Source organism: Drosophila suzukii, chromosome 3 (assembly GCF_043229965.1).
Source record: "Drosophila suzukii chromosome 3, CBGP_Dsuzu_IsoJpt1.0, whole genome shotgun sequence".
Classification (NCBI taxonomy): Eukaryota; Metazoa; Arthropoda; class Insecta; order Diptera; family Drosophilidae; genus Drosophila; species Drosophila suzukii.
The window spans coordinates 7,192,886-7,213,786 of record NC_092082.1 but is presented as its reverse complement, the minus strand read 5'-3'; the positions used below and the strand labels follow the sequence as shown (position 1 = coordinate 7,213,786).

The window sequence follows — 20,901 nt, the reverse complement described above, 5'->3', positions numbered from 1 at the left end:
ACTTGAGCGTTAAGTTGCCGCGGCTGCTTGAGCAATTTATTTTGCGCCGCTGCATTCTGTCAACCTGATTGGCCAGAAGTTGTCGTCATTAGGAAGCGTTTAGCGTTCTTGACTTTTGCCAGCCGACCTTATGCACCCACATAAAAAAAAATTGAGGACAAATATCATCCCAATTACGGAACTTAATATGATTTCCCTTTCCCACCGTTACAAAAATCAATCGAAATATTTGCTGCTGATGACAATGCGTCTTTTATTTTTTGTTTTTTATATTTTTTCTGGTTTCTGATGTATGTATATATTTTGTGTGTATTTTGCTTTGTTTGTGTGTGTTTAGTGTAGAATTTAAATACATTTAAATTTAATTTTAAATTTATGCTATGCACTTCTATCTGCGTTTAAAACATAAAAAAATTGCACCGCTCGTTGTTGTTTCAATTTGTTGAAATATTCTTCTCGTTTTTGCTAAGTGATTTTGCCTCTCTGTAATCCTTTTTCTTATCCATCCATCGGTTTCCTCTCCATTTTCTTGCTTGCTCTATTTTAACAAAGCTTAAGTTTAGTTTACAACTGGAGACTTAAATGTAAATGTTGGCTACGTTTAACTTTAATCTCGCATTTTCGGTTGTATTCGTTTTACCCTTTTCGATATATCCTTTTCGGGGTAATTACACCATGGTTCTCGTTGGCCATTCATATTTCTGAATATTAGGGTTTACAAATTGTTAAAACTGGAATTTTGGGGAAACCCGAATCACCAGAGCTTTTAAATCACTTTTTAAAGTACTTTTTGGTGTCTAAAAGTATGCAACAAAATATTTCAAGCTCAGAAGTAACTGAATTCATTCTGAGAAACGACTATGGTTTATTTATGGCATACTTTTAGACACTTAAAACTTTATTGAAAAGTTATTTCACCCCCATAGGGCTTAAGGATTTTTTAGTTAGGAATATGATTAACATTTTGCCAACAATTGTAATTGGTAAGCCCATTCAGAACTGGCAACGGAACGAATGTGATCCCCTTTCTTTCTCCTAGGTCATAGACAAGTTCAACTCCTCGCTGCCATTGGAAGATGGTGGTCAGAAGATCACCGTCAGCGGTCGCCGGAAGTCCGCTGCGGTGGCACCGCCCCCACCACCGCCCGCTGACCCACCGGCGGCAGCGCCACCACCCACAGCACCACCCGCTGCCGTGGCCAACTGACCGCCATATTGACCAGCATATTGGGCATAATCCAGACCCACATCGCTGGGCGAATGCAGATGGGGCTTAGCCTCCACCGCCTCCAGTTGGGGCGTGGCATCGCGGTCGTCCAGTCCGCTGCTGCTGTTGTTGTTGTGCGAGCTGGCACTGCCGCCCCCACCGCTGCCCCCTCCCCCTCCTCCTCCGCCACTGAGCAGCAACTGTTGCTGCTGTTGCTGTTGTTGCTGCTGCTGCTGCTGTTGCTGTTGCTGCTGCTGATGGTGGGCGGCTGCATGCTGCTGGGCGCCATAAATCTTGGATATGTCGAAGGCATAGTTGGCCGCCCGATCCTGGTACATCTTGGAGTCGAAGTACGCCTTGGTCAGCACACTGGGGTCCAAGTAGGCGCTGTAGGCACTCGCCTGCGACGAGTTGCTCAGATACGAACTGCGCTCCAGGGCGAACTTGTCCATCTGACCGGAGAGGGTGGCCTGGAATATTAAATGGTGCTTAATAACTTGAAAGATATAGTTGAAAACAGCTACAAAGGAAACTTCTCCCAAACCATTTATTTCCATATACATATGTGTTAAAGATTTTTTGTAACTTAAGATATATGTGTTAAAGAATTTCTTTAACTTTAGTAAGATCTTTTTCAGAGCTTATTCGACCTTGAAAAGAAGTTTACCATACTTTAGAATCCTAATAATATATTTAGCTTCCGACTTTTTTAATATTTTGTTTAAAAATTCATACAAGCTTAAATCTTATTCAATAAAAACCAACCGAAAAGATAATCGTTATGCTTAGGAAATCTTAAGAACCTTAAGAAAAAATTAACTCGGGGCCGAACCATATGTATAAAGATTTTCAAATCAACTGACACAAAAATAATTAGACTTTTCTGAGATACCCCTGATAATTTGAAAATTTATTTGAAAAGGTTCTCGTCGCCAATCATGCACTTATCTTATAGAGCTTCCCACTAAGCTCTTTTCCTGATCTTTATCAGAGCAAATGGAAACCACCTTATTAATTTTCCCTTTTTACCAATTGATTTGGAAAATCAATCAAAGATTACTGGTAAATGGTGTATGCATAGCATATCTGATATGTGTTTAGCAACCATAGAAACCATAACCATAGCCCCCTGATAGCACCTCAAGCTGTCCCACTTAATTCGAACAGACTCAACCGCAGATACCTGGAGTGCTTAACCTTCTGATTAGTGCAAATTGCCTAACACTTTTGCGGCTTTATTTGACCAACTAATTGTGGCTAAGGCTGTGGAAAACAACCCCCGGCTGCGCCCTTCACCTCCTCCCCCGTAATGCAAACCGAAACGGTCTCAATTTAATTTTATTTGATTTGCAATACGTTTTTCATTGCTACACCAGTTGCCAGTTCTTCTCGTTGACGATGATGGGAGATTGTCGGGATGGGAATGGGAATTGGAATGGAAATGTGAATGTTAACGGGTACTAAGCACATCAGAGGGTTGTTTTGCTTCATTTCCGTTTTGTTTTGAGTGGTTGCTCTTGGCCGAGGGGTTGTACACTGCGCTCCCCTTTTTTTCCGAACCGAACACTTGGCTCTGGGCTATAATTATGTTGTTAACACATCATCATCACCATCCTCCTCGTCATCCTGGCCTCCCCAATCCTCAGTTCCCTTTGGCTTTGGCTTGTCTCTGCATCGTGGTGCCGAGAGCGTTTTGGATTACAATTTGATTTGATTTGCACCCAATTGGGAATTAGTGTGGATTCGTAAATATTGTGATCCATCGCATTAACGAGTGGATATTTTGTTTGTCTTGTTCGGTTCGTTTGGGTTCCGGTTACTTATCCGTGTGGCAGTTAATTGATTTAAAACCCCTTGTTGGCTGAGTGGGTTATGCAACGGGGTTCCAAAGAGCAGGTGAACAGGGAATGACAGTTCAGTGTTTAGTCAAGGATTGCACAGCAGCTGAGTCAACAATTATTTTTTAAAGAGAGAACTATGGATGTAATTGAAATATAATGGGTATAGCTACCTGGGAAAAATGTTTCACCCAAATATTTTACAGGGTTCCACATTTTAACCGGAGTATTAAAATTCAGAACTTGTTTGTGTTCGAACATGTCAAATATCTTAACTGTGAAGTATTTAATATATAACATTCTTTTAAATGAATTTTGGTATAGTCCTCTTTTCTTTTGAAAAGATTTAACCAGTGATAACCAAAAGATTTCATTCTACTTCTATGTTTCTAAAATATTTCTTGGTTTATTAAACTAGTAAGTACTCAAAGAAGACTCCCAGAACACCACTAGCCGAAGGAAAAAGTCTTTTACAAATATGAACAGGAATGCTGTCAGCAATTTGCCGTGTCAGAGGATTGAATCCCGCCCACTATGCAATTTTCTTTTAGGCCCCGAATGTCTTTCACTCCATCACTCAATCGAGATTTGTTTGGCTTAAACTTAGTCTATTATTATGGCGGAGGAGCGAGGTGTGTTATTATCGGGCCATGTTAATGCCAGGCCTTCAACACCCGCATCGCATCTGCAACGCCACATCAATCACGGAGTGAAATAGGCATCGCCCCGAGAATTACATGCCCCTGAACAGAATGGACAATGGTCGCGAACCGAGAGTCATGGCTTTTAATGGGCTTTGTTAATCAATTGAAGTTGGGCATGGGTAGCTGACCACCTGATGGGAGCAACAAAGGTCCGAACTTTTGGCTATTTGTTGAACATTCTCGGGATTCCTTGCAGCTTTCCTCGGGGCAGCTGTTCTACTTTTAAGGACATTTCAATTCCCGTTTAACCATCCCACCTGTCCAGTTTTGTTTGTTTTTATGTTTGCCCGCCTGCCCTTGTTTATCAATTTGATCTTCCTGCCCAAAACGAGGTACCCCCACTCCTTGGAACCGCTAAATATGTAATGACAACTTGCCGGCCAAATCCTTTGGCATGACATGTCAGAAAACTCAATTGGGCCAGGATCTACCGCTTTCTCGCCTGCTTAGTCACGGATACACAGAAAAAATAGTTATATATTTTTAAGGGGATTCATTATTAAATAAAATTATACAAGAAGTTCTGAAAAATATTTGTTTATAACTAGACGTGGGATCATTGACTGGTTTTAAATTTTATGTGAATGAATGATAAAGTTAAATATTATCTTATGAAAAAATTTGTAGAAAATCAAGTTTTACTGGAAATTGGATATTAAACCTTTTTTTTCTCTGTGCAACGGACCGCATGTTTTCCGCCTTTTAAAGTAGGCGTCTTCCGTAGGAGTTTGTAATTATGTTATTAAGGCAACCCCGCAGTAACCTCCGCCCATGTGCACACACTATATATATGTCTGTAATTGGTCTCCGCTACCGTTCAGCCCTTTTGATGGACGTCGTGGCACTTGAGCCCCGCGAGGAGGGAGGAGGGGGTCAAAAGGTGGAAAGGGCACTGGGCAGCGAAACTCACCTGCGTCGTGGTTGGCGTGGATGTCTGGCCGAGATGGCTGCCCAGGTGATAGGCAGCCGCTGTGGGACCGGGCGCAAAGTAACCGGGCGTAATGCCTGCAAGTGAAGTGAGCAAGATGAATTCAATTTTCAGTTTTCAGTTTACAGGGGGTCAGGATAGGGTTAAGGAAAAGAGTTTACACCAATTATCACCGTGAGCCAAGAACAGTGGAGCAGAGTTTTATTAAATATTTATAATATAGTTATTAAATAAATGGTAACTACATTACATACAAAGCATATGATGGCTACACCAATAATACTTAATACAATAATACTTCTGACTTTTTATTAAAACCTATCCTTTATATATATCCTTTATATATTATAATAATACCAACAAAACCCGAGTTATCCTTGAATTTTTCCACTTTTTTTTTTTAACAATAAATGAACTAAAATCATAATATGAATGTGTCATTGTTTTAAATGTTTTTTCAATATTTACTATTCGTATTTAAATATATCTTGGAAAAATAGTTAAGTCCACTGTACATCTTGGACTTAAAATGCAGCTTCGTTTTGGATCAGTTTTGAGGTTGCCTTGGTGTGTGTTTAAAATAATTGCCACTCGAAATATTTGCGTTCTTTGTTCGGCCAACTCTTTCATTTCGTTTAAATAATAATTTTTTCTTTCGGGGTCGCCATCGCCATTTAATTGGGCGCTGAATCAGCTATTTTACTTGGAAATGCGTGTGATGTAAAGAGAGTATCCACATATGTGCGTTCGAGTATCTGGTAGATGCGATGCCTGGAAGTCATTATCAATTGCCCTAAACGGTAGTCGTCCATCTGCTCTCCTGGCCTTTTGTGGCCAAGTTGATAATTACAGGCGCCGCTTATTGAAAGACTTCAGCATTTATTTCATTGATGGCGCTATGGATTTGATTGAGAGTCCAACCGAATTGGGATCTTCCACCGAGCAATTAAATTCGCTTAGACAACAAAGTTTCCATCAGCCACAACCACTAGAAATACAATGTATTTATCTGAAAGATTTCTTTCTTTTCAACTCTTTGGCCATTTCAAGTAGCGACGGTTTCGTATGCCATCATCATTGTTATTATGATAATAGCGGATTAGGTAGTTGATCCATTGTTGTGGAACTTTTTGTAATGACCGGTTGCAGTAATCAAACGGAAGCTCAGGAATGTTTAAAAATTTTCAAGCAATACTTTTTAGTGGAATGAGTTCCATCCTATGAGAACTTGAAGTTGTGTATATCTTCTTATAGAATCTTAAACTTTATTAGAAAAATTATGCCTTTTTCTTCTCAGCTTTCAATAATCCTTTATAAAGTTTTACCATAAATTCCCTAAAACATATTTATGTTTAAATAATTCCACAGTTGGCTGCACTTTCTGCTTTCCAAATCCCATTCTTTTCACAAAGTGCACTGATGGGGAAGCCACGAGCCAACTAAATAGACTAATTCGGTTTATTTATTACGCATTTCCTAGCATTTTTATTATCATTTCCGGTGGGCATAAATCATCCAGCCCCGTAAAAGGGAAAGGAGACGGTGGAGGACGTGGGACTAACTTAAACCGAGAAAACTTGCGTTAAATTGAGGGCCCATGCTCAGGACCGGGATAACATTCGCTCGGGGTGAAAGACAAAAAACGTGACAAATGCTAATTTAAAACCTCCAACCAGCGGCAAAAACTACATACAACCCACCCACTTCCACTCCCCGTTTCATGAGCATAGAAAATCATGAATGGAAACTTATGCTCCTGCTTATGGCTCATGTCTCATGGCTCTTCCCCGACTGTCTGGCCTTCCTCCTGTCACTCGAATGAGTTGCTAAGCCAGGATGATGACTTCACAGTTTGTCAGCCAGATGGGTGGTGCCATATTGCGGTTATAACAGATTGGGGGGATAGTTTTGGCATAGGCATAGAGCTCATACCACCAAGTCCTAGTTATATCGTGTCAAATTTGCGTTTGTCTTGGGTTTCTGCCGCTTGCTTTCATAAAACTCAATTATTATTCTGCTTAGTGCTTTGCTTTATAGCTTTCAAGGGTTTCAATGTGGAATTTAGCTTTTGGAATAATTTAGGGATTTCTTTAACTATGAAATGGTACTAATTAAAGATATCTTTAGGGTTCTTTACTTTGTTTTAAGTATTATATAGTATTGACACTAACTTTTTTTTAACTAATGTTAAAAAGAAAACAATATCATTTCCTATATAAACTGTTAAAAATTGTAGTCTTTAGGGTTCATTAGTTTGTTTTAAGTATTATATAGTATTGACACTAACTTTTTTTTAACTAATGTTAAAAATAAAACAATAACATTTCCTATATAAACTGTTTAAAAATTATAGTCCTAATATTAGAACTTACCCGCTCTTAACGCCTCAACGGGCACCGAAGGATATGGCATTGGATAGGGATAGCCATCGCGTCTCAGGGCCTTTGGCTTCCGTCGCGGTCGGTATTTGTAGTCCGGATGCTCTTTCATGTGCATGGCCCTGCGAAAAAGCAATCCCTAAATGAATAATCCTAGAAAACTATCCAATTAGAACTCACCTCAAACGTTTGGCCTCATCGATAAACGGACGTTTCTCCTCCTCGGTGAGTAACTTCCACTCGGCACCTGGAAATGGAAATAGTTCTCGTTAATCCATTAGATACATTTGCTCTCAAAGCTCTTGTCGAAAATCTGGCTACAACAATTGGAGTGCACTCACGAGAAGCTATGGCACATAGGCATAAGGACGGGTCGGGAGATACCCCAAAAACTTGTCTTGTCTGTGCAAGAAGGATAACAGCCAACAATGTCGTTGTCAGTGGTTGTCTCTTGTCTCACTCTTCACCCACTAGCCGTCTCTTTCTGGCCCGCCATTGTTCGGGGTTCCCCTTTTCGATCCAGACGAGTTCTGTGCTAACCCCAGCAGGTGGTTTTGGGTTTATATTTTGGGTAGGGGTCGCTGGAGGTACGTAGAAACGTTCTTGAGGGCGTTGGCCAGGATGTGTACAAGGCACACCCACACACACAGATACACGTGCCACACAGATAGACAGGCAAGGACACATACTATAAGGACACATCCTATAAGTGGCACATGATGGTGGTTGCTTTCGGGGAACCAGGACTTCCATTCTGGCTCTGGTTCGTCCATTGTGCGTTTGGAAATTGCAAATGTTTTTAAGTTAATGTAAAACGTTATAATGACATGTGTCATATGACGTCTGAAGAGGGGATGTGGTGTCAAGGAGAGAATATGACGATGGAGTTGTGACAATAACAAGGACCTTTCAACCGGTTGGGGAGTTTGTTTAAAGGTGAGACTGTATTTGCTTGGCTGAGCAGCTTAACCATTTGGGTAGAATGTTTAGGAAATTATGTTGGTTTCCTGATTAAGCTATATAATTGCTGGTTATAGAAATTAATGCAACTGGTTGACTTGGTTTTAATAGAACTAATTAAATTATGAAAATTATTTATTATGAGAGTTGATTAAGTTAAAGTTAAGCAATATCCAATGAAGAACTTTTAGATAAGATAGGTTTGAATAGTTAGGAAATACTATTTTGAGTGATTAATACATTTTGGGAGATAGATTCTAGTTCCTACATTTGTTTTGCTTTCACAAAGCCTCAAGCCAACAATAGTAATTTCCTAATAACCAAAGAAAACCCAAGAAAATGTTGACATATTGTAAGTAAATTGGTTGATGAAGTGTATGTGTGGGGGGCAAGTCGCTAATTAGTTATAACGTGTAATTTTAGTGGCTTGTCATGCGGACAAAAAGCCAGAATAATGTCACATACACACAGTGGGCCACAAAGCCACTCGCACACACACCGGAGGCATTGTTATGACAGACAACGATGACAGGGCCAACTGGAAGTCGCTTCTTGGCCAAAGGAGGAAACGAATATCGAGTGTCAGAACCAGACTTGAACTGAGGCCCACACAGGCAAGGAAAACTATAACAATAAGGCCAATACAAAAGCTCAAAAGCCTGCTGTAGCCCACCTCCACCTCCATCTCCACTTCCACCCACTCATAATGGTAAAATACTAATTTATAGATACATTGACAGAGCCAAGGGCCCAGTACCCAGTACCCAGTACCCAGTCCCAACTGGCCATCAAATGAGCAACTCTCCTTCTGGGGACGACACCTTCAAGAGAATGGATCACTTGGGGCTGTGGATGTGGGAAGAAAGGTTGGGGAAAGGCGCCCTGGACATAATAATAAACAAGACCAGCAGCATTAAACGATGGGAAAGGGGGGCATACTTGTAGATACAAGTTGAGCAGTTGAATAAACTAGACCCACAAAAGGATGACAATGACAATGTCTATGTTTGCCCAATGTCTATGATGTTGGCGCCCCTTGGCCAAATAGACCACTCCGAGAATTTTCTCCTCTCCGGCTGGTTGACCGGCTTAATAATTGATACGAAAAACAAGTCAGCACTTGGCAGTTGCTAGATATTTCCGAGACTCTTTCTGTTACAATTAACAAGTTTTTCCGGCCTGGAAACGTTGCACGTTCGCCTAACCCACAGAGCAAATATTTGACCATCACCAGTTGCAGTTTCCAGTTTGGGATTTCATTCTTTATTTTTGGGGCTCTGCAGTTACACTTCCCAGTCATTCGAACAATCGGGCTACTTATGGGATTACTTCGCCTCTGTTCTGTTCTGCTGGGTTCTGTTTGGTGCTCCACTCATAACGCGGCCACAGATTAACTTGTTTGCCCAGCAATTTAATGGCTTTAGGTGGAGCGTTGGGAGTTTTCTCCATTTTTTCTTACCCTCCACTTGACCAGTTGAAATCTGGCTTATTTGCTCTCCCTTTGTTGGGGGAATCGTGAGAAGAAGTCTTAACCTCTGGGTCTGGAATTTATATAGTGATTTACTAAAAAATGTCTTCCAACGGAGTTTAGAATGTGAACTTTTGTTTTAACTATCTGCAAATAGATTGCTAATTATACGCTTTATACGACATACGACTGGAAACTATGAAAAAAAGGGGAAAAATTGTCAAAGTGATCTATAGCATTACAAATTTCTAATAAAAATAATCGCAAAATTAAAAACAGCACACATTTAAAAGATCTTTAAGAATAATATTTATGACTTTAGGAGGGCATGTACAAAATTAGTTAGATAATTTATTATGCAGATCTTTATCTCTACGTACAGTGAGCATATAAGGATTATTGTCTTAACTTCTTCTTCTATGATAAAATGGAATATTCTAGTTTTCACGTCAACATTTTGTAGCATACTTAAAAGGGGTTTGACAAAAAGACTGATTGGCCTTATGCCATATTATGATCAAGGTTTAACATCCCATTCCGTTAATATCCTATTCAAAATATAATTTAGCCTACTCCACTAAATAAGACAATTAATCACAGTATTATTACAGAGTATACTTATATTTACCTTTACCTAACGAGTTTCGGGCCTATCATAGCTTTGTTAAAAGTTTCTAAAAATCCCCCTGAATTTTTCGGTTCCGCCCATTAAACACTCGGCGCCCACCTGTCAGTTGCAAGGCAGCGTCGTAACCTTCACGCCCACTCATCAGCCCCCCGCCCACGCAAAACTCCTTTCGAAAGCTTTTTCCAATTGCAAACTAATCAATTGTTTGCATTTTATTGAGCAACAAAAGGTGATCGAGGGGGTGGGAAAAGGCTTGAGTTCGACCTTTTGTGATTGTTTTTTTCTCCGTTTCTGCTCCTTGTGCCCATTGTTCCGCCGGGTCTAACGGCCCATTCATCCAACTCTCCTCAGCTTTGTCTGCATTATTAAATATTCCCGCAGGAGCAGCAGCAGCAGCAGCAGCTTTGATTAAAAATAAAGAACATTGTCGATTCGACAGGTTTTTCAATTATTGGCGAGAATACAAAACACGGCAGAAAAGCGACTTTCAGACGAAAGGCATATGCATTGTTGTTGTTGTCGCCCTTTGTTTGTGTTGGTAATTCAAATTTCCAGACAGTAATTAATGACAGTTACAATTTCAATTAAGCCCGCGCGGCAGCACAGAATTGTTTTCTATAACATTCACTTTTATTTCATTTTATTTTATTTTACCCACTCATATATATATATACATACAACATTTTTTACAGCCTTTTGTGGGCTTTTTGTGTTTTTTGTTTGGCGAATAAAATAAATGGCAACGCCAGCGGCGACGGCGTCTGAAGCTGAAGAGCCTCTCCACTGTAGCCAGTCTATGCGGCCCTCTCGCTCGCACCCGTTCGCCCCCTCTCTTTCTGCCGCACTCTGGCCGTCTCTATCGCACTGTGGTGAAAAAGTAGCTTTCGCGCCGCCATTTTTTGTTGCGCCTTTGTTTATGCCACAGTTATTTTCCCTCCTCTTGCTCGGCCATCATCTTGCCGCTTTTTGTGCCTTTTCTGTTTGGCAATTCCTCATAATGAGCGCGGCCTTTGTCGTTGTTGTTGAATTATTCATTTAATTGAATGCTGGCTTAACTTTTTCAAGTGCAAAAAACTTTGACATTTTGTGTAAATGTGGCAAATGTTTGCTTGCGCTTTCCTTTTTTCATATGCCCGCCCCTGTTGTGTTTTTTATTTTCATTTTATTAGCATTGTTTATTTAAATAAATCGTTTTGGTTCGGTTTTGTGGTGTAATGAAAGTTTTCAAAATTGTCCTCGAGATTATTAATGGCATAGAAGAAGTGATAAGTACAGTGAAAGCTGGTGAGGATAGATTAACTGAGGTTATGAATTAGCCTGAGGGATTTGCGTCATCAAAATATATGGCCACTCTGAAAAAATATACCTTAACGCTTTTTACTTGATTATTTAAGATTTCCTTACAAAAGCGAACTAATCCAGTAGAGATAAATATAAGCAATCTCCGATTTCGACTTACTAAATTGACATAACTATTATAAGCCGAAAAAGTACATGTTTTTCCCTTGGGAGCACAAAAATATTTATTTTAAAAAATATAAAAGAACCTTTTTTTTTGAAAAGAAAACCACAAAAAGTTAAATACATAAATAGCTTGTAAAGGACAATCTTTGCACTCGCGGTCATACTTTTTATTAACCTGGTTGCTGCCAATTCAGTTTTGCCCCACTCTGTCCCAGTTCCACCTTTTCCAACAATAGGGTTTTCCCAGCTCCCGCCCCTCCATCAACCCCCCTCCCCCATTTTCCACCCGCTCTAAACAAACTTAACAAAGACTGCAACTGACAGCAAATATTACTGAAAAAGAGAGGACGAGCGAGAGGAGCTGTCAATTCGAATAATGGATTTGCCAAAAAGCGGACTAAAAAGGAAAATGTGAAAGGCGAACAAAAGCTTTCAGCTCAACAATATCAACAACAACGGGGCTGGGAAAAAAATCGAAAGAAAATAATTCGAAATTCAAGTTTGCTTCTAAATTGTATTTAAGTTTGCAGGATCCCATCGATATGTTTACTTGAACTCTTGGCATTGGAAAGGAAAGCTAAATGGAAGTACAATACGGGCTGGCTTATAAGGAGAAAGGGTTCCTCCAGGGAGTGGGGGGGCGGCGAAAAAACCCTCCCCAAAAGTAGACCCCTTTTTTTCGCATCCTTCAGATGCAGCGAACTTCCCTGTTGTTGCTCTTTGGTTCGCTCAACTGGATGGCAAGTGAGTCGCATTTAATTTGCTTTTGTTTCGACGAAAACAATGGTTAAATAAAAATGCAAGAAAAAGTCATTTAACGAGTGCTTGACTCGGGGGAGTTCTGGGTGTATTGCTCAACCAGGGGAAACCCCAGAGAGTTTTATTAAAAAATTGCACAAAACGCCGGCAAAATCCTCAAAGTTCAGATCGATAATGGCCAAGATGAGTTTGTCTTTTGGTTTTGATTTGGTTTTTACTTTTGATTTTTTGTTATCGATGTTATGACAGCAGCCACTGATTAGTCCCCCAATCTATGTAGGACTCTCATCCAATATGCATGAGCTGATCGAAAAAAGGTAGTCCTAAGAACTGGCTTTGTTATGCTAAAGAACTTGCCTGTCAGCTGCCACGTGTCGAGTGTCTGCAAGTTGGATAGAAATTGAATTTACTACAAAGGCTACAGAGAGAAAAAAAATTATAGACCGTTACATACATTCTAAAAAACTTTAGAATGTAAAAGAAAAACTAAAAATATATTTCCTAATACTCGACATATTTCAATAAAAAAAGCTAGTTACAATACCCTTAAGAAAATTCTTTTGTAGGAACTAGTAAAAACGACTTTATATAATCTAAAAATATAGATATATATCAAATTTAAAAATATACTAGATTTTTTTTTCAGTGAACTGGCTCAAAAACTGCAGGCCGAAAAGGCTCGAGACCCAAAGATCCGATTAGACTTGCGTGGGATTATATGACGACGCTCAGAGCCCTCCGAAAAATAAACTACTTAACTTTGCAACTAGTTAAGCGGGTGAGAGACAAAGCTGTTCGTGATTTGGCAAATCAGAATTAATCGGGTGGGTGGTGCCCTATAGACAAGGTCGATCCCAAGAACGAACCCCTTCTTCATGCGTAATCAACAGCTTCCTGAGCCGCTCTTCCTGCTCATTGTTTGACAGCCGCCTGTCACTTTTGACAGTTTCGTTGAGTGGCGGGTGTTTTTGGTTTGTCATTGCCATTGTACAGTAGGGTATTACGTTGATTAGTTTAACTTGCATAAGCGAGCGATAGAGATGGAGATAGGGAGGAGTGAGTGGGTGCGAGAGATTGGCAGGTCGTGTGCCGCATTTTAATTTCGTTTTGTGTTGTCCGCAGATTATACACATTTCGAAAGAAACGTTGCCACCAGATAACCGGGGCTTTCGCGGCTTACTTTACACAAAACACACAAAAATAGAAACTGAAGTGAGCTTGGTTGGGACTTAAATAGTTTGTTTGTTCTGGAAATAACAGCTTTGAAGGAGGCAATTGAGGCACTCATGGTTGGTTGAGTTTTCTTGAACAATGTTCTGTTCCAAGTCTGCAAGCCGAAAACCCAAAAACTCATACATCATACAAAGCACTATGAAACAAAAACTTTTCTATTAAGCCTGTCAGCCTCAAACACTAAAATTACGTAATATTTCAAAATACAGAATCAGATGCAATCTAAGATTCAATCACATAAGATTCTTTCCATTAATCCTAGTAAAATATTTGATTTATTTAAAATAACAAAGATTATCGATAGAATTTCTTCCATAGCCCACTCCTTATAAACAAAAATTCTATCAAAACTCACCTAGCCTCTTGGAAATCTCTGAATTGTGCATTTTCGGATTATCCTGAGCTATCTTCCGTCGCTGAAGACGGGACCAGACCATGAAAGCGTTCATTGGACGTTTGATGTGCTCCTCGTTCTGTCGCTTCGTTGTGTTCTGGATCATCAGACTGAAGAAGACATCGCTGTGGGATCAGAAAATAACAGAATTTAGTGAAAAACTTCAAATTTAATAAAAAATGAAAAAAAAACTCTATTTAAATGAACTTTCTAAAGAATGCTTTAAAAACCTTTTCTCAAAAAACATTTGATATCAGTTTTGTGACCTTTTTAATAGTCTGATAGTTTCTTCGCTACTGTAAGAGTATAGGTGTTTTATATTGTCCTAAAACTGGATAGACTTTAAGGTATATTTAAAAAATATATTTTTTATGTTTAGAAAAGTCTAAAAAAATCAAAATTTCTAAATTAGATCTCAAACAAAATACAGTTTTTGGAATTTTAATAGTACTTCTAAAATATAAATGAACTTTACCTGGCGCTGCTGCCGCTGTTCATGAGGCTGCCCATGTTCTGGTGGAGATTGCTGATGGGCGAGGCCTGCGAATTGTGGTGCAGGTGGGCTGCTGCTGCGGCGGCCATTACGCTGCTGGAGGCCGGAGCACTGTGGTGGCTGTTGGCCGAACCGCCGGCCACTGAGCCGGCACCACTGGCCGAACCACCGCCCAGCTGGGAGCTGCCGTTGCTGTGCGGTTGGTGGCTCAGTGACTGGGACTGACTGTGGTGCGAACCCGAGGACGAGGACACCGCTGGCTGGCTTTGCTGCTGCTGCTGCTGACCCGCCGGGTGGTGCTGGTGCAGCTGGGAGTGGTGGTGAGCCAGGTGGAGCGCCGAGTGGGGATGCAGGCCCAGGCCGGTGGAGCCGTTGGGGGAACCGTTGCTGCTGTTGCTGCTGCACGGGTGGTGCTGGTGCTGCTGCTGGTGCTGCGGCGACTGGTGGGGATGGTGATGCTGGTGGTTCAGCGACAACTGCTGGCCGTGCAGGTGGTGCGAGTGGCCGAGTCCCTGGTCGGATTGCTGCTGTTGCTGCTGCTGCTGCTGATGATGCACCGCCGCCGCCAGTTGGCCGAGGTGGTGCGATCCGCCGCCGGAGCCCAGGTGAGTCTGCAGGGGATGAGCGAGCGAGAGGCCGGTGAGCGACAGGTGCGTGGACAGACGTTCCATCATATCGCAGACGGAGCCGGGCTTCCGCGGTGCCTCAATCTGTGGCCCTCGAGTCGGCGGGCGGACTGGGTGGTGCTGGAACTAGTGGTGCTGGAACTGGTGGTGGTTAGAAGTTGTTGATGCGTCGAGCTGGGGAAAGAGTTACAAGTTTTGAATATAAGTAAAGATTGATTGGCAGTTTTCAGATTTATAACTATAAATATAAATTGTTTTTTTCACTTTCAAGCATGATTCACTAGCATGATTTTGTACTAACTTTCTGAGATAGGTTTTAAAGCTTTACCACGTTTTAGAATTTATATATAGTACCATGATTGGATTGCCAATTTTTCTTAAAAGTAAAATCAATTCAATTAGTAAAAAATCCAGCAAACGTCATAAGGCCTTAATAAAGTCTCATAAGGTCTTAAGTAATAAAGACAATTAATCTTTAATGACGATTAATAATAGTTATGAAAGGTTCTTTAGTTTTTTTTTAAACTGTTTTAGGAACAATAAATCGAAACAAAAAAGCTGTCTTTGTTATTAATTAATCAGATAGTGACTGCAAAAATTCAGCTCCATTACCTGATGTTTTCTAACACCCCTGAAAAAAAGCCATCTGGCTAACCTAATGGCTTGGAATGGTCTCGAGATGAGACCAGAGTCCAATCCATGCAAATATCCACTGCAGATGACACATTTGAGGATAATGCGAGCAAATAGCAGGCCATATATGTGCAAGTAGGACGAGGACTAGCACTCACATCGGGCATATGTCCCCGGCACGCCCGGACTCGATTGTCCTCGAGAGATCCTGCCCAGGATCTGGAGGAGGAGGAAATCCGAATCCGAATGCGAATCCGAAAGGGACCATTAAACAAATTGAAAGCGTTTAGCCGGACGCTGGCTTCTTGACCCTTTTCCCTGCCTTGCCATATTTAACACGTTTGCGGTTCGAAATTGAGATGGAGGCGGGGTTATGGGCATCAAGTGGACCACGTAAATCCCGCTTATAATGCACGCACATGTGGTATTGAAAAGATCCAGAATATCGAAGCCTATCAACCGCCACATGACCGGCTCATACCACCGTGTCCAAAACAAGCGGCTTGGGTGCAAATAAAGTACACAAAAATGTAAAATGGGAAAGAAATGGGTTTCAAGTGCCCCGTCGCATAATGGAAAGGATGGACGACGTCGTCGTAGTCGTCTCATTTGTTGTTGTGTTGCTGTATTATTGTGCATCCTGGTAGGTTTTAAGGGTTGACATTTGGCCCACACAATGGGCGTGAAAGGAGTAAGAGAGAGGGTTTTTCGAGTCCAATTCCGGTCGAGTTGAGGTGGCAACCGCCAGCGCGGCTCGCAAGTGGGTTTTGGGTTTTGGGTTTTCGCCCAGGAGTCCACAACTCCACTAGGCATTGTTTTTTTTTTGTCCCCGAAGAATGGGCTTCAGACGACATACTTTTAAGAGCTCAAATCAATTAGTTAATTGATTAACAATGCCCCATTGGGCACGGGGTCACAAGGCGAAAGAGGGGGCAACGTCTGGGAGTGAAAACAGGAATAATTAATATTATAATTATTTTTTTGTGGTTAGTCAGCTAATTAGAGTCGATTGGGCGCGGTAGGAAACCATTGTGTTCTTTTCTATTAATACACATGGCTTGTAAGAACAGACTTATGAGGTCAATTAGTTTCCAACTAACAGTTCAAGAGCTAATTTCAGTATTACCTATAATAATAAAATAATATATTTTTCACTTCGAACCAAAAAGGCTTTTAAATTACTTTAATACATTTATTTTTAACCAATAATTTTTGGATATTCCAGGGTTTATGAACTGATCAAACCCGGTCTGAAACCATTTATCTTTATCTGTCCGAATCGACTGTTTTTTCTCTGCTGCCATATTCCGCAGTTTCTCCATTTTTTGGCCCTGTTCATTGGCATTCCCGGCCATGCAGCACTTCGTGGTCAATAACTTGTGTTGGGCTATGCGAGGCGACATCTGTACTGCTTCCGGGCATTACCACTTGGTGTTAAAGTAAAAATTGCCAGGCATGCGTATTAAGCATGAAATTTATTTTAAAAGAAAAAGAGGAGCTGTGAGCGGGGAGCCCGGGGACACGCATATTTGTAATCCTTATGGAGTGCAAACAAATTTCTGTGTTGTCAAGTTGCCCTCCTTATTTTTGCTCCTCTTTTTCACGTTGTGCATTGCCATGGTACACAGCCAAATATTATTGTTTAAAGTCTGTAAAATTTTCATTATTATGATAAATGTGAATTTATCAAACAAGCTTTCGGGAGGGCAAAAGTATATCTAAGTTACAAAATTCTGGGGAACAATGTTCAAACTGTCATATCTTGATGGAATCTAAAAAATCTTAATATTTGTTAAAGAAAGAAATGTAACCAGGTAACAACTTATATAGATTGAATGCTTTAGTCAAAGGAAATTGAAAATCCTTTTTTTTTAAGACCAGATCAACGTCTGATCATGTTATTAGCTAACTACAAAGATGTTATTTTACGAATTTTTATTTATTTATTATTTTACCTCAACATGACACACTTGGGTTTATTGCAGTAGTAAAAATGCAATAAAACTGTAAATGACAATGTGAAACTGGAATTTTTTCTTGATGTGGTGCAGTGTGGCAGTTGCAGTTTCAGTTGCACCACAGGGCCACCGTCCGATTCGACGGTTGCACCACCAGCTGTGCACAAATTGCACTCCAGATATTTTTATTTGCTGTGAATATGCCAGCTCCTCCTTTTTTGATTCGCTCCTCCATATAGACAAAATGTTCCAGCGATATTTATTTTTAACGGAAATGTGACCGTTAAGCCTAAAAGCGTGGGTATTCTCAGGGTGTTAATCTAGTAGCCTTAATAGATAACCCAGCAGACAGTTTATGTCCAACTTTTCTCATGCAAATCGAGTGCTGAGACCGTTCTTCTGTTTCGTATCTCAGTAGGAGTAAAAATTAACCCGCTGGCCACTTGAGTTTCGGGTGCCATACATATAGACCCACTCGTAACCCCCATCCAAGTGGGTCTTCTTGTTGTTGCTGCTTCTCGTTCATTTGTTCATCCGTTTGTTGGTGTGTCAAACAAGAATTATGATCGGCTTAGCCACATGCTGAGCTCGAGATCTCTCCCCCGGCCAGATTCTTCATTCCCCAAGGCGGAGAGGAGTCTCGCGGTCTGCAATCTCCAGTCTGCAGTCTTCCAGTCTTCGAACGTAGTCTCAATACAGGTAGAGCTTTAAGTGTCTCCACTTTGTGTTGAAATGTATCGCAGATACAGGGTTTTCGGTCCCAACAGCAGACCCTCCATTCAAAAGTGTCGTCTTGACCGCCCGCTGGGATCGGATCTTCTCAGGGCCCTAAGCCGCTGGGCCCCCTAATGTTTGTAATTAAGAACTTTCACACTCGCAACAATCGCCTCGTAAACGTACCAGTATCACCATATCCCCTGCTCCCCCAAGGTTTAGTGTCAAGTTCGTGCCAAGGGCAATCGAGAAGAAAAAGCAATGATACAAAGTCAGCCGGAGGTACAGAAACAGATGCTGATACAGCCGAATATTAATTAGAATTCTTGGGATTGTACTTTTTGGTTTTTTATTAGCAAATTCATTAGGCAAACACGATGGCCCAAACAATAGCGCAAAAATATTCGATTGACATCTGGTTCAGCTACCATTCCATTCCATTTGGTTGCAAAATAATTTCGCATAGCCCTGTTTGCACAGTTGGTTTTTTGTGAGCTCCTCCAAAGTCGATTTCTATATGAAGAGGGCAAGTCACATTCAACTCAATTGTTGTCACAAATTTCGTGTAAATATTATTAAACATATATTGTTTTCTCTTATTTCTGCTACTATTATTTGCCCTAATTGCGTCATTTACTATTCTCTGGGGTTTTTAGTTCTTTTCATTGCAGCTTTTAACATTCCTTGAGTCGGTTTTCATTTATAGTTCGAAATTAAGTTAACCAAACATCGTTGAATGATTCTCGGAGAAAGAAAAAGAGCTTGCTTTAATTCAAGTGGAAGATCGAAAGCAAAAGTAAACACACCTCGAGTGGGGGCATAAAGATTCCGACAATGATTGGGCAGAAAATGAAAAGAGGAAAATCCTGAAATTATCCAAACAATAAAATCTGTTGATTCCGCATGTATCTTGGGCACTCAGACTCATTTTGAGGTGCTCTCTTCGTGTTTACCTAATTGATGGTCAGGAAAAGTTGTTCAAATTACGTTCTGAACGGCATTGAATCACTCAAGTCTTTAAAAAGATGAATGGGGTTTTTAATTGGTTTTTGAACTTTAAAATAATTTGGGTTACTATTAACACACAAAACTTTAATAACTTAATGGCCATCAGAAAAGAGACTCTTGAAGCAAAGGTCAAAAACAAAATGTTAGCAAAAAAGGTAAGAAACTGAAAAACAAAAACTATCTTCAATCCATATTCGATGAATAATTTTGGAATCCTTGTTTGGCAACGTAATTAATAACCATAACTTATAAAAATTATAACAAATTATTTAAATTTAAAGCAGTTTTCAAGATATGGGGTCTAAATAAAGCTAGGTTCTTCGTCCCCAAATCTTACCTCGAAAAGTTCTGCATTTCCTTTGTATTTTCCCGTTTCCCGGCGATTGTAATCAAATATTCGATAGCGAAATATACTACCGAATCATCTGGATAATATATGTTTATAGTTTGTTGTTGTCGTTTATAAATTCCACTTTCCGAACTGCCATAAAATGTCGAATTTGTTGACTTTTATGATCTTGAGCTGTTTCGTAACCGAATATGTTTGACGAACACTTTACATATGGGATATCATAGTTAATGTTGATTTGTGTTGTGTTTGGTATCCATTCAGTGATAAGATACTTATAGGGCCTCCAATTCTTTGATGCTACAAAGCAAAAGGCTTGTTTGATTTGAAGTTTAACGAGGAAGTAAGTAGCTTAGGATTTCACAACTTTATGGGGGGAACCTTTACTAGGTTTGTTTGTTGTTTTTAAACGCTTGGGCTATGTTTTGATTTCTATTTTGTTTGTTTGTTGTGAGCACTTTACGGTCGATGAAATTTGATATCATATGAGCACTGTTTTGGGGATTGGGTTAGGTCTTACTATTTTGTTAAATGGCGAAGAAGAGTTTAGCTTGTTGATGTTTCACTTTGACTTTGTAGAATTGCCCGAGAAAAGTTTTGTTTATATTTTTTGGGCAATACCTTTTTTTTTTGTATATGTATATTTTTGCGGTTATCTGTTATTTTTTGCCGTTTCTTGTGAGGGGGCTAAAACCGTCGCTAGCTGTTGGCTGATCGGCTCTTCTTGGCCAAGTTGGCTGTTGCTGCATCTAAGCGCGCTTTGGCGGCTATTCAACGGATCCGTTCCGACGCGTAACTAAAAACTTGGCGCGCGCTCTCTTCAAAAACACACGAGCCAAAAAACGAGTCTTTTAGCCCCCGGAAAGGGGCGGGGGGCGTGGCAGGTGGGGCGGTTGAGACAGCTGCTATGTAACTGTATCGCTCCCCACACAAACACTCACACACACACAACTGCAACAACAACAGCACGTAGCAAATCCTCTCTGCAAAAGCTTGTGTTCTCTCTCGCTCTGCATTGAAACTTTTTTCCGGGAGCTTTCTTTCTTATTGGTTTGTTAAATGTTTTTTATAAGACTGTTTATAAAGAAACTACATTTACAAAAAAAAGTCCCAAAAGTGAGAGCGAAAATGCCTTGGTATTGGTGAGAGAGAGAGAGTC

General features: G+C 40.4%; 1 protein-coding gene across 1 annotated transcript; it reads right to left on the bottom strand.

Moving 5' to 3' along the window:
* Positions 1 to 221: 221 nt before the first annotated feature.
* On the bottom strand, positions 222 to 20,545 carry Sox21b (SRY-box transcription factor sox21b). The gene is made up of 7 exons (XM_036815282.3): positions 19,731 to 20,545; positions 14,437 to 15,254; positions 13,923 to 14,086; positions 7,236 to 7,302; positions 7,050 to 7,177; positions 4,660 to 4,754; positions 222 to 1,677 (listed from the first exon to the last, which is right to left on the bottom strand). The coding sequence occupies exons 2-7, from the start codon at positions 15,126 to 15,128 to the stop codon at positions 1,084 to 1,086; spliced, it is 1,740 nt and encodes a 579-aa protein (XP_036671177.3). The 5' UTR covers positions 15,129 to 15,254; positions 19,731 to 20,545; the 3' UTR covers positions 222 to 1,083.
* Between the last annotated feature and the right edge of the window lie 356 nt (positions 20,546 to 20,901).